Below are 12,451 nucleotides of genomic sequence, written 5' to 3' on the forward strand. Positions count from 1 at the left end.
GCAGATGAAGTCCTAGGATCACGATCGATACCAAGTCTAAGCATCAGCTGGGTGACCACAACCGAGCCTATTGTCGCGATACCACAATAGCAACCAAGCTTCTTGCCGGAGTGAACGCGCGATCACGTGACAGCGCAGCCTGTTGCCCCAGGTGAAAGCAGTGACCCCAGTTGGTCTTTCTGTGTCAGCCTCGCTTCCATACTGCTTGAAAGAGTCTCTATACCTTCTCAAACTTCTATGCCACTGAAGGTTTTAAAGTGAGCAAATTTGGACATGCACAATTTTTCCGGAAGGTGGTGCTATTCGGCAGCGGCTCGGCACTTTGCGCTTTTAGGTAGCGGCGACGATGGTGGATCTGGGTTTTTTCCGTGGAGCAGATCGAGAACGGCGGCGGGTCTTTTTATCGATTCATCTTTTCGGCTTGGTTCTTTGTGTTCGAGTTGATCTGCGGCGTGTTGCGTGCTCTTGCGACGTCTTTGTGGGAAGAGCCGAAAGAGGGTGTTCTTGTGGTGTCGACATACGGTGATGAAAGTTAACCTGATGCGCAGGAAAGCAGAGTTATTTCAAGTCATGTTGTCCAGGTTGAGCATTGTCGTTGTTGCGATGTCAACTATGGTCGAGTTTGGATCGCGGCCCTGGTCTACCATTGTCAATATTCGCGGACTAGTGGGCGTGGCTACATGCTGTTGGATTGGGCATGTATTGATCGTATGGGCTTGCAGTTGAACGTTAGAGACCAAGTGCAATATGGGTGCAGCCATGGTTCATATATCCTCTGTTTGAGTCATCGAGTGTTCATGATGTTCTTTGGGTCAAAGATGGCTGCGCCACGCATCTGACAGCCCCAGTCCGTGCGTCCCAACCAGCGATCAAAGCAGGTCCGTGAGGATAGATGTGCAACAGCTACGGCCATAATGTAGAGCCAGAAAAGGTATCGATTTACTACATGCAGCATATAGAGGTTCGTTAAGCGCGCCAAACTCCTGCCCAAAGAACGCCGGCCTAAGCTTTTGATGCATCATATACACATACTCGAACCTACAGGGCCTCAGCAGCAGCCTTGGCCTTCTCAACCTTCGCACGCTTTCTGCGCAGGTTCTCAGACTCGTTTTCGCGCTTGTTCTCTCCGTATTCGATACGCTTGAGCAGCTTGCGCTTCTTGTTAGACAACATCATCTTTTGCCTCTCGCGCTCCTCCTCTTCAGCGCGCTTCTTCTTCTCTGCCTTCTTGCGGATGACAGCGTTCTCCTCTTTCTTGGTCGGCTTCTTGACCTCGAGCTTCTTGCCAGTAGCCTCAGCTTCCAGTTCACGCTGGTGCTGAAGACGGGCAGCCTCTCCTTCTGAGATGTCTGACTCGGCATCGGAGTCAAAGCCGTCGAACTCCTCACCACCCGCGCCAGCTTCATCTGATTCGTCATCATCGCTGTCGTCTTCAGAGTCGTCAGCGACATCCATGCCCTCGCCAACTTCCACGGAGCCTTCACGGTCAACGATGGCGTCCATGTCTTCGTCTTCATCACCGTCGAAAGTGGCCTCCTCGTCATCGTCCTCAAAGGCCTCAGCCTCACCCTCTGGTTGTTGTGCCGCGAGAGGCAGGTTGGGGTCATATTCGCCCTTCTTTGGCTTGACCCAAGGGCTGAGATGTGGCGGCAGATCTGCGCCAGGGGCGTAGTGATCTGGTCGCAACAGTTTGCCCTGGTTTATGCTGTCCCATACCCACTGTGGCTGAACGTAGGTGCGTCCAGGCATCATCGAGTATGGCCATTGGGCCTTGGGGGCAGCAGCACCGTCCTCCTGTGCAGGAGCACCGTTGGAAAGCGCAGGTCGATCGACGATCTGATGTGTGATGTTCGGGTCCGACTCGTTGGTTGTGAAAGCGCCGTCGCCTAGCGTTCCGTCCCAACCCACTCGCTTGCAGCCAAATGCCTTCAGTATGAACTCGAGCGATGCTCTGGGTGTCTCTCGTGCCAGATAGAAGGTGAAGGGCGCGAACAGGGATGCGATTTCGGCGCTGCTTGCTTGTGGCTGGGGCAAGATATCGGCATCGGGCGCAGTCGGCTCGAACTTGTCAATCTCGTCGTTGGCCTCCTCTTCGTCGTCTTCGGTGACAACCTTGGCTACGGCCGTGGTGCTCTCCTCTTCTTCAGCATCGGGCATAGCTGCAAGCCTGTCCGCAATCGCCTGTGCCTCGGGGTTAACCGCACCATTCTCATCGTGGCCGTTCGCGTCGTTGGTAGCGGTGGCCTTGCCCTCAAGCTGGAATGCAGCAAGCTCACCACCCTGCTCATCGCTCTTGGCGTTGAACTTGGGAGGGTATACCAGGCCGACCGAAGTGTAGAGGCGGTAGTTGACAAAGCCGAGCAGCGTCGTGTAGAACTCAACGAAGGTGCCCATGATCCTGAAATCGATGTCACCGCCTGTTCGCTGAACGAACCTGTATGGTACCAGCCAGAGGATGTCTTGACCTTGGATCGTCGCCTGGTAGTAGATACCCTTGATGGAGAGGAAGGACTTGCGGAGGGCGTGGGAAGTGATTACGTAGTGCTCGAACTCGCGGGTCAGTCGCTGGCAGAGAGCGATGGTCTTGGCGGGAACGTGGTCGCTGGAGGGGAGGTTGGCGAAGAGGAACAGCATGGAGAGGGCATCGTCGAGGTCGCGCAGGGCGTCGACGAAGGTAGGGTAGCGCTCCTTGATGATGTGGTCGAGCTTGACCTTGGGCATAAGGTTCTTCTCGAGGCGCGATGCATCGCCAGACTCGCCGCGACCGAGGGCGCGACCGATCTTCTTTGCGACAGCCTTGTGCTCGCGGAACTTGGCCAGCAGCGGCTCGTGGAGCAGGTATTGGATATCCTTGGTGTAGTAGAAGGTGGTGGCGGCGGTCGAGCCCCTCGAGACCTTCTTCTTGTTGCGCGGCTCACGGGGGTAGATTCCCTTGAAGATACATAGTCGTCTGAAGTCGGGGAGCGAGATCTGAAGCTTCTTCACGGCGCGCGTGCGGGTGATGTAGTTCTTGGCCGCACCGGAGGTGCCTGTAAACGGATTAGCAAGGAAACTCTCTCGATAATTGACAGCGATGCGTACCCTTCTTTTTTGAGCGACCAGCCATTGTAGAGGGAGGATCAAATCGCGATTCTGTCGGTGCAGACGGTCGAACTTTTGGCGGGCGCAAAAAAGTTAGAGATGCGGCCAACTAGCGGACATGGATCCGGCGTTAGCGCGGCCAGGGTCCACCGACATGCATCTTGCCAGAACTCCAGCGCCGAGGTGTCGAGAACCGCCATGGAGCCAATGAGTGCATAGGCCATAGTGACCATGGCCATTGACACGCAGCACAAGATGCTGCTCTTTGCAGCAGCCGCAGCTGTGCGCCTGCTCCTCTTCACTGTCTTTCCCGCCCTGCCAGACCTCCTCGCCGGACGTGTCGAGGTGTCAACACCAGTGACGAGCTTCAAGAGATGTATGTACCTGGCATGGGCTGTGTCTAGCATTACTGACACCCACCAGTGCAAGAGGGCGTCTTCCTCTACACCCACAATGTCTCTCCCTACGACGGCGGCGTATACCACCAGGCACCCCTCCTGCTGCCTCTCTTCTCCCTCTTCCCCAACCCGGCCCATGCCCCGCTGGCGACCAACATCTTTTACACCATCGTGGATTTATTAAGTGCGAATGCCTTGGCTCAAGTGGCAGAGAGCGGCTTCGCGTCAGTCACGCGCCTGTTCGCTTCCCCGCGGAAGGACTTGAGATGGAGCAGCGTGGCTATTGCAGCAGGGTAGGAACACTACACCTTTCTATACAACATATGCTGACATCTTTAGCTTCCTATTCAATCCTTTCACAGTTCTGACCTGCGTCGCGCGCTCCACCTCGGCCCTGACGAACCTCTTCATCCTCACTGCCATGGCCAAGGCGTCCCAAGGGGCCAGCTTCACCTTCATACTGGCCACGGCTTTCGCATCGTACTTCGCCATGCACCCAATACTCCTGTTCCCCCCGCTCATGGTTCTCCTCTATGATGCGAAGACTTTGAAGGGAAAGGCCGCGCCAGATGTCGCATCCTTCATCACAATCCATACTCTTGGTATCGCGGGCGCAATAGGCGTCTTGCTCACTGGCTCTGCGTTCTTGATGGGCTCTTGGGACTTTCTCCCTGCGACATACGGCGTGCGTCTCCTATTACCTGACCTCACGCCGAACGTTGGACTTTGGTGGTACTTCTTCATCGAGATGTTCGACTCTTTCCGCGAGTTCTTCCTCGGCGTATTCTGGCTACACGCGGCGTCGTATATGCCAGGTCTGACCATCCGCCTTCACAAGCAGCCATTATTCGTTGCTTGCAGCTTGACCGGCGTGTTCGCCATCTTCACACCATACCCGAGCATAGCGGATGCTGCGCTCTACCTTTCCTTGGTACCCATGTTTCGCCATCTTTTCCCTCGTGAGTTTCCCTTTCTTTCAAACTCATATAGCAATACTAACTGTATCCCAGTCATGCGCTACACGTTCTTGGCTTCGTCCGCTATCTTATACACATCGTTCTTGGGCCCTGCCTTCTACCATCTTTGGATTTACGCAGGATCGGGAAACGCCAACTTTTTCTATGCCATCACGCTGGTCTGGAGTTTGGGACTGTCTATCATTCTAGGAGATTCGCTATACGCAGCCTTGAGGGATGAGCTGGACGTGGAGAGACCCGAATTACTGGGTAAAGAAGTACGTAGGATATAGCTTCTTCGTACGTTGGCCTATGCCTTGTCATCTTTAATCGACTCGAGAATAGACCGGAACATATGCGCAATATCCTGTGGTAACCGAGCGTGATTTTCGATACCATAACCACGGAGGTCTCGTCGTGAACCACGCCAAGCTTTTTAGGAACTTAAAGATACTACTCGACGTCCACCGGGGGCAAAATGCCTCGTCCCCATAGATGCAGTTGCCTAGACACGTGGTATCCTTGTCAGGCGAAACTCACTTCCACCATATGCTGCTACACAGTAACTTGCTGAGCCACTAAAAGCGAGGTGAAGCTGTCTCTTTAGCGCCTCTTTACCTTTCCTTATCACCTCTCACCATAACTACAAAGAGTCACACAAAAGTAAAATTTGCACCTCTTTAGAGCAGCCTGCTCACTGCTGTAGCCCAGCATACAAAGCTCGTATCCCCTCGTCTTCGTCCTTCTTCTCTCTTCACTCTCCCACCACTATTTCGTCGGCACATCGATACCAATTCGGACTTCAATAACCACAAACACAAACACATCTCCATCTATATTCACACCAACACCATCATGCCCAAAGAGAGCCTGTCCGCCCGCGAGATCGAGGTGCTCGCCCTCGCATGGCAGTGCGTCGATCCACAGCCCAAGGTATGAGTTCCACCCCTTCCACTCAACACAAGCACTAACTCTCCCAGGTTGATATGGTCAAGCTCGCCGCCCTCACAGGCTACACTCCAGGCAGCGCCTCAGTCACCTTCGGCAACATCAAACGCAAGCTCAAGAACATGGCCGCCGGTGCCTCCGAGGACAGTCCTGCCACACCTGCAAAGTCACGTTCCGGCGGCCGTGCCAGAGCTACTACTGCTACATCCACACCCAAGAAGCGAGGTGCCACTGCCGCTCCCTCCTCAGCTTCCAAGCGCCGCGCTGCTCGCCAGCCCAGTCCCTCCGTGTCGGACGGCAACAATGACGACGACGATGACGACGACTTCGGCCTCCACGGTCCCAAAGTCAAGAAGGAAGAACCTGCCTTTGACGACGGCTTCGATCTTGTTGAGGAAGACGTCCCCGGTCGCGATGGCATGAGCTATGGTTTCCTCGATGGCATTGAGACCTTTAGTGGTGCTAAGGGATCGGGTCGGAATGCGTCTAACGGGTACCGTACCGTACAGTTGGAGGAGGATGAGTAGGAGGTGGGGGGTATGTGGGCGTGGGGATGCGAGAAAAGTGTGGCGTTTGCGAGCGTATTCGGCTGAGATGAGGGAAAAGTTTGGGCTTGTATGGCGAGTTCATGGTATGGGCGGACGGCTACATCGTAGTGATTGTGGTCATTTCATCAAATTTCATATATGCCTGGTGTACTTCGCGTGGCCTGCCTAGAATATGTGACATCGTGAGATATACTGACTACCTCCAGGCTACCACGAAACTAAGTCGTCTATCAAGTTTCACGGCATTGTCGTAGCCTGGCTGGATGTATTCAATGTGTTCTGAATGTGTGAACTGGCTTGCGATACGCTAACTACGGGATATGATTACAGCAGAACGCTAGCCTGACCTAGATCCGATCCCTCTTTCCCATATGAATACATCCCATTCCCGATCGCCCATGTTGCGCCTTCGATACATCTATCTTACATGCTTTTCTCACATAGCGGACACTCAGAGCGCAGAGATAGCTTCGAGCAGCACATCCAGCGCTCGATCACCGACTCCCTCCAAGCCCTCCCTGAGAGTCCAAGCAACGTCACTCTGTAGACCCAGCGGCACGTAAACACCACCCTCGTCCTTGTTGACTTCCATCCTCTCTCCCAGCCTACTCGTGTGCTCCCACTCTCTAGCCGCCTTCTCTGCGTTCTCGATGACTTTGCTCGGGATACCGCACATGGCCGCACAGTGCATACCGAAACTACCTTCAGCGACACCCTCCTCAAGCTTGTAGAGGAAGGTGATGGATTTGGAAGCATCATCCACATGAATACGCATACGCTTGTTCACGACTTCAGGGTGGAACTCGAACTCCTTAGCTAGAGAACGGTAGTGAGTGGCGAAGAAACCCACGCAGCCAACGCGCGTACTGATGTCGTGCAAAACGGCTTGCGCAACCGCCACACCGTCGTAAGAGGATGTACCGCGACCGAGCTCGTCGAGGATGACAAGAGACCGAGGAGTCGCTTCCGAGAGTATCTTCTGTGTTTCGGACAGCTCGACGAAGAAGGTGGATTGAGCTGCGAAGATGTTGTCATTGGCGCCGAGACGAGACATGATGCGGTCGACGGGTGTGAGTCTGGCCGATGTGCAGGGAAGGTAACAACCGACTTGTGCGAGGATGACCGCTATGCAAGTCATACGAAGGATAGTCGATTTACCGGCCGCGTTGGCACCGGTCAGTAGACTGATGTTGGCAGAGTCGCCGCCTAGTCTGATGTCATTGGGAATGAAGTCGTCGACTGTGTTGAGCATGCATGGGTGACGAAGCTCTTCTAGCTCAACGACAGTTCGGTTACCCTCCTCGAACACTGGACGACAGCTGGGCTCTCCGAGTGAAGCAGACGCCTTTGCGAGACTGATCAGACAATCCAGTTGAGCGATGATCTTGACTGCCGCGAGCCAGACCTTGTAGTCCTCATCGAAGCGTTGGCAGAAGCGAGTGGCAACTTCGCGTGTAATCTGACCATGCGTCTCTTGCGCTTCTTGTAGTGCTCGCACCAGCTTCCTCAGTTCGGGAGTGTAGTAGCGAGTAACCTTGGCAGTGGCGGACATTTGATCCCAATTGTTGGGAACTTTGACCTTCTTGGGTACCTCTAGTTGATAGATTTCTTTGCCAATGTCGTTGTATTGAACAGCATTAGAGCCGAGCTCTTTGCGGGCCTTCTTCAACAGTACGTCGAGATTTGCTTTACAGGTGTCGATCTCCTCCTGGCTGTTGTCAAAGTCTTCTTCGATGCCAGGCTCAGGAATGAGTAGTCCTTCTTTCCGTGCGATGTCTCGATCGAAAGCTGAACTCCATTTGGATAGAGACGCAGCCAGGTCAGGCATGGAAGAGATAAGTTGACCAATGATACCTTCACCCTCGCTGAACTGCTTCAACAGGCTAATGGTATACTCAATCTGCTCGAAGCCCTCCAGCACCTTGAGGAAGTCTTGCGCTCTGCATCGGCCCGCGTGCACACGAGAAATGAGACGCTCGAGATCTGGCAACTTGCTAAGGGACGCACTGAAATTGTCCATGATGGTAGAATCGGCATTCAATGCATCAACGGCATCTAGGCGAGCGTTGATCTTGGCTGCATCTGCGAGAGGATGACACACCCATTGTCGCAGTAATCGCTTGCCGAATGGGGTGATGCAGCGGTTCAGCATAGCAAACAGAGTACCCTCAGTTGATCCATCGAACGTGTTGGCGAAAATCTCCAGGTTGATCAAGCTCTGGCCGTCGAGGACCAGACTTGTGGCTTTCCGGATGGGGTCGTACCACTGAAAGTTTCCGAGTGTGACCAGATCGCGCTCAATCATCAGCGTCCGCAGGTATTGAAGAAGAGCACCAAATGACGACATGATCAGCTCCTGCTCTCGGGCTTCACGGAGGACCGGTGGCCATGCTTCAATGTTGTCTTCTGTGGGTGACTCAAAGTAGTTGTTTGCTTCAATCTCTCGGATGGTGATGTCTGCTGGCCAGAACTCCTTGTTGGGCTTCAGATAGTTCCAGATAGTTGTGGGTGGCGTGTTGTTCTTGAGTATCCGCAGAGCTTTCGCAGACACACATGACTTCTCCAGGAGTAGCTCACCGGGCCTCATCTGGGCAATGAGGGTTTCGAACTTGGTCATATCGACGTCGTCAGTGAACTCGCAAAGCTGGAACTGTGCAGTAGCAGTATCCACGAACGCAATTCCGAAGGCTGGCAGGTTGTCGCGATCAATCTCCTTGATGGCCATGCAGTATGTCGACATCTCACTCTGAAGCATGCCGGTATCCACAAGCGTACCTGAAGTGAGTACTGTAGCCAGCTCTCTTCGGATCACTTTGTTTTCCTTGCCACCCTTCTTAGGTGTCTTGCCCTTGTCGTCACGCTCACGCATCTCCTTGCCTAGAGCCGACTCCATTTGGTCAACTCTAGCAACCTTGTGGCCTGCTGCTACAAACTGGGTAGCCCACATGTCTAAGGAAGCCTCTGGTACACCGACCATCCTCATGTTGACCCGATCAGTCAATTTGAGATCGAAGAGTTGGTGGCCTATAGAAGCATCCTTCTCATAGAGCTCGTAGAACTTGCCCTTCTTGAAGAACACGACAGTATCCCACCACTTGCTCTTGATCTCCCAATACTGCTTCTCGAACGCAGAGAACTTGTCCCAAGCACCTGGGGGAATGTATAGTGTGCGAGGATCGTAGTCGGGATGATCGACGGGATGCCGATCAGCGTCCATCTGGTGTGCGAGCCATGGGTATCTCGTCTCGGGTTCAGAAGCGCTCGGTCGTTCTTTGATCTTCTTGCTGGGGTCCTTCTTCGTTGCTTGTACAGCTGTGCGAGGCTTGAACACCATTGGGTTTTCCGGATCGTAGATCCATTGCTGTGCGGTGGACGTGCTATTCATCACGACGTCGCCATCGTCCTCGTCATCCTTCGCCTCGATCATAGGTGGCGACGATGCCGGGGATGCTTTAGTACGAGCCTTGGGTGCTGTTGAACGTTTGCGCTTCTTCGAGACGACTTCCTCATCGGAATCATCTGGGACAACGAAGTCATCAACATCGTCGTCGTCTTCCTCGAGCATTGCCTTCTGTGTGGCCGCGTCTAATCCGAACTCGTCGTCTGAATCGTCTTCGATGGTGACCCGCTGGCGTTTCGTAGCTCTGCCTCTTGCATTGTTTGCAATTGGACCCAGCACATCTTCGTCGTCGTCATCTGACTCGGCGTAGTTGACGGGCTTCCGTGCCTGAATTAGAATGTCAGTAAATGCAGTTGGGTATGCAATGGCATGTCTCGCGTACCTTGCGTGTTGGGCTACTGGGAATGGCATCTGTATGCTTGGCCAGTATGTTCTCCTTGTTCCTCCCCACTGTCAATTCATGCTCCTGTTTGATGGGACTCGAGTAATCGGGAGCGTCGCTGCTTGGTACGGGAGTGATGGCGGCAGGCGGCTTGTCGAAGGCCTTCTTCGCCAATTTCGATGTAGGCGTCTTGTTGACTGGTGTGGCATCGGACGGCGCGGGGCTTGGTGAGTTGGTAGACTTCTTCTGGAAGAACCCTAGGATGGACTTTTGGCCCTTGGCCGATTGCGACGCGGAGGCGGGCTGCTTCTTCTGTGAAGCGCGAGGTGTCGACATCTCATTGCCTTCCACGCCACGAACCATGATTGCGGTGGTATGGGGATGCACAAAGTGAGGTATTGAGAGTCTAGTGCTTTCAACGGCTGTCGCTGCCAAATCCCGGGGAAGGAAGGGACGCGTCGGACGCGTTGCGCTAGTCCGTGTCGGCACTTAAGTGGCTTGGCAGATGATGCAACGCGCAGATGCTGTCCATCAGTTACAATAAAAGCGCTCGAACGAGAGTGCTATATGGTGCACATAATTCATGACGAATTCTTATTCTAATGGTTGCTTTCATTTGTTTTACTATCCTACAGCAGATGCCTAGGTTGTCTGATTCTTCCTTCATGCGCTCAGACCAGCAGTCCGACTTGTCAAGCGTAAACCTATGCAGCGCATCGGTCAACACTTGAGCTTCGTAGTCATCTTGCATACGCACTCATTCATAGACTATCGTGCCACTTCTCATCCATCATCATCGTGAGTGCTGTAGCTTGCAAGGCTGTTAGACTACCAATTGCTGCCCAAACTTCGTGCATCGATTGCCGATACCTGAGGGTCTTCGCGAATCCTATTTCGCCTTACCCTTGGCCGCCTTGCTCTTGTCCACCTTTGTAGGTTGAATACGCGCCATCATCTCCTCCTTGGTAATGAGATGGTCAACGCGCTCGAGCAGACCCAACAAACTCTTCATGTTTCCACTCCATTCGTTCAGCACATCGTCTGCGTCCCTGGGCTTCGAGAAAGTGACGATGCGGGCGGGTCGATCAATCTTGGCGTAGATGGTCTTTGCAGACACCAGCTCGCTAATGTTCTTCTCCGTCTCATCCTCGGTCAGATCTAGCAGCTCTGTCAAGCGTGGGATCTGAATACGTGTGTAGTACTTGGCCACGACGCGAACGTTGTGCTCGATGACACGCTTGCGGAGATCCTGCCACCTCTGGAATGCCTTCGGGTCATCCGAGTCGTCCTTCTCCGCGTCGAATACATCAGTCTCCGTGAGGTGAGGCCCGAACTGCTTCGCAACCATGGGCCACCTCATCAACTCAGGCACAGTGAAGAGCTTAACTAATTGTGCGTCTTGTGGGATCTGAGAGTTGCGCGAGTCGCGCTGGATGCGGTGGATGAGATCGGACTGTTCGTTGTCGTACGGTGCGAGGATGATGAAGTAGATGACGCGCTGGAGGATCTGCAGTTATGTTAGTAAGAGCTGCAAATGCGACCAGGCCTCTGAACATACTGCTCGAAGCTTGTTGGGGTCCTCCTCCACAGCCTCGGTATCCAGTACTTGTCGGTAGTGCTTGCAGACGTCCAGGTACTTGTTGTCGTGCTTGGCCAGGGTAATCTGCTGCTCGTAGTACCTGAGCTTCAGGTCCGTTACATCGTCCTCAGGCTCAATGGGCGGGTCGTCGGCGCTCCGGTTCTTCTCCTTCTCTTCCCGCTCCTTCTGGTCCTTCTCCAGCTGCTCGGGGGTCTTCTTCGGTCTCCGCGCAAAGTACCGTGTGCTGATCTTCCTGCTCAGAATACCGGCCTGTGTCCAGTCGCCCTTTTGTATGCATAGCGCCACTTGTTGTAGGATGAACTCGGTCTTCTCGCGACGGGTCATGGAACCAAAGGTCTCGACTTGCAGCTCGCAAAGGATGTCCGTCGCGGAATCGATGTCGCCTTGCTCCTTCTTGATGTTGGACAAGATGCGGGTTACTCGGGCACGCTCGACTTCGACGAAGATCTACCATCGTGTCAGCAACAGCCTGCATGTTGTTCGTTGGGGTCGCCTACCTTGCCCTCTGTGACTGTCCGTAGCGTCTCGATGACGGACAGCTTTGTCTCTAGGTTTGGAGTCTCATCCAGAAATCCCATGACTGTCTGCACCATCTTGGTGGTGGCCTGCTTCAGCTGTCCATGCTTCTTGGAGAGGAGCAGGACCTGCTCGTTCATCAAGTTCCAGTCCTTCGCATTCTTTGCTATTGTGACGATGGCGATTATGACGCGGGAAGTCGAGGCGAGATCTGAGGCCTGGGAATAGTCAGAATGTGATTATGCGCAAGGAATACGTGGAGGCGTGCCTGACGGGTCTGCTTCTCGAGCGTGAGCAGCTTGTCGATTCCAGCTTGCGGATTGCTCTAATCAACTATATTAGCTTCGCTTCAACTTTGATAGCCATCAGACATACAGAAGCTAGCTTCTCCGCCTCCGGGATAGCCGCATCGACCTCCTTGGTAAAGTCCTTGTCGGCCTTGAGCACTTCTCCGCTAGACATGGTGGCGGGGTCGTGGGGTTTATCTGTCAGGTGTCGGGGTATTTGCTATCTCCCAGGTGAAGTAGAGACAGCGAGTACTAGTATCGAATGCGAGAGGGGAAGGCGTGGGATGGGGCGGCGACGTTGTTTGGTCGTGTTGCGGCTCGTCAGTGATGTAGAG

General features: G+C 53.9%; 5 protein-coding genes across 5 annotated transcripts; 2 read left to right on the forward strand and 3 right to left on the reverse strand.

The window, feature by feature from the left end:
* Positions 1-1,038: 1,038 nt before the first annotated feature.
* NOP7 (mRNA-binding ribosome synthesis protein nop7) lies at positions 1,039-3,106 on the reverse strand (the record flags this gene model as incomplete). Its single annotated transcript, XM_051466026.1, has 2 exons — positions 1,039-3,029; positions 3,082-3,106. The coding sequence occupies 2 exons, from the start codon at positions 3,104-3,106 to the stop codon at positions 1,039-1,041; spliced, it is 2,016 nt and encodes a 671-aa protein (XP_051330583.1).
* Positions 3,107-3,312: 206 nt separating this feature from the next.
* Positions 3,313-4,728, forward strand: J4E85_001743 (uncharacterized protein; the record flags this gene model as incomplete). Its single annotated transcript, XM_051466027.1, has 4 exons — positions 3,313-3,457; positions 3,505-3,772; positions 3,819-4,438; positions 4,490-4,728. 4 exons carry the CDS (start codon positions 3,313-3,315, stop codon positions 4,726-4,728), a joined length of 1,272 nt encoding a protein of 423 aa, XP_051330584.1.
* A 562-nt stretch (positions 4,729-5,290) lies between these two features.
* Positions 5,291-5,910, forward strand: J4E85_001744 (uncharacterized protein; the record flags this gene model as incomplete). Its single annotated transcript, XM_051466028.1, has 2 exons — positions 5,291-5,368; positions 5,416-5,910. 2 exons carry the CDS (start codon positions 5,291-5,293, stop codon positions 5,908-5,910), a joined length of 573 nt encoding a protein of 190 aa, XP_051330585.1.
* Positions 5,911-6,382: 472 nt separating this feature from the next.
* J4E85_001745 (uncharacterized protein) lies at positions 6,383-10,076 on the reverse strand (the record flags this gene model as incomplete). The annotated part of the gene is made up of 2 exons (XM_051466029.1): positions 6,383-9,658; positions 9,714-10,076. The coding sequence occupies 2 exons, from the start codon at positions 10,074-10,076 to the stop codon at positions 6,383-6,385; spliced, it is 3,639 nt and encodes a 1,212-aa protein (XP_051330586.1).
* A 526-nt stretch (positions 10,077-10,602) lies between these two features.
* Positions 10,603-12,291, reverse strand: J4E85_001746 (uncharacterized protein; the record flags this gene model as incomplete). The annotated part of the gene is made up of 5 exons (XM_051466030.1): positions 10,603-11,220; positions 11,272-11,760; positions 11,811-12,047; positions 12,098-12,154; positions 12,205-12,291. The coding sequence occupies 5 exons, from the start codon at positions 12,289-12,291 to the stop codon at positions 10,603-10,605; spliced, it is 1,488 nt and encodes a 495-aa protein (XP_051330587.1).
* Between the last annotated feature and the right edge of the window lie 160 nt (positions 12,292-12,451).

Source organism: Alternaria conjuncta, assembly GCF_024043145.1.
Source record: "Alternaria conjuncta strain BMP 0040 chromosome Unknown scaffold_2, whole genome shotgun sequence".
Classification (NCBI taxonomy): domain Eukaryota; kingdom Fungi; phylum Ascomycota; class Dothideomycetes; order Pleosporales; family Pleosporaceae; genus Alternaria; species Alternaria conjuncta.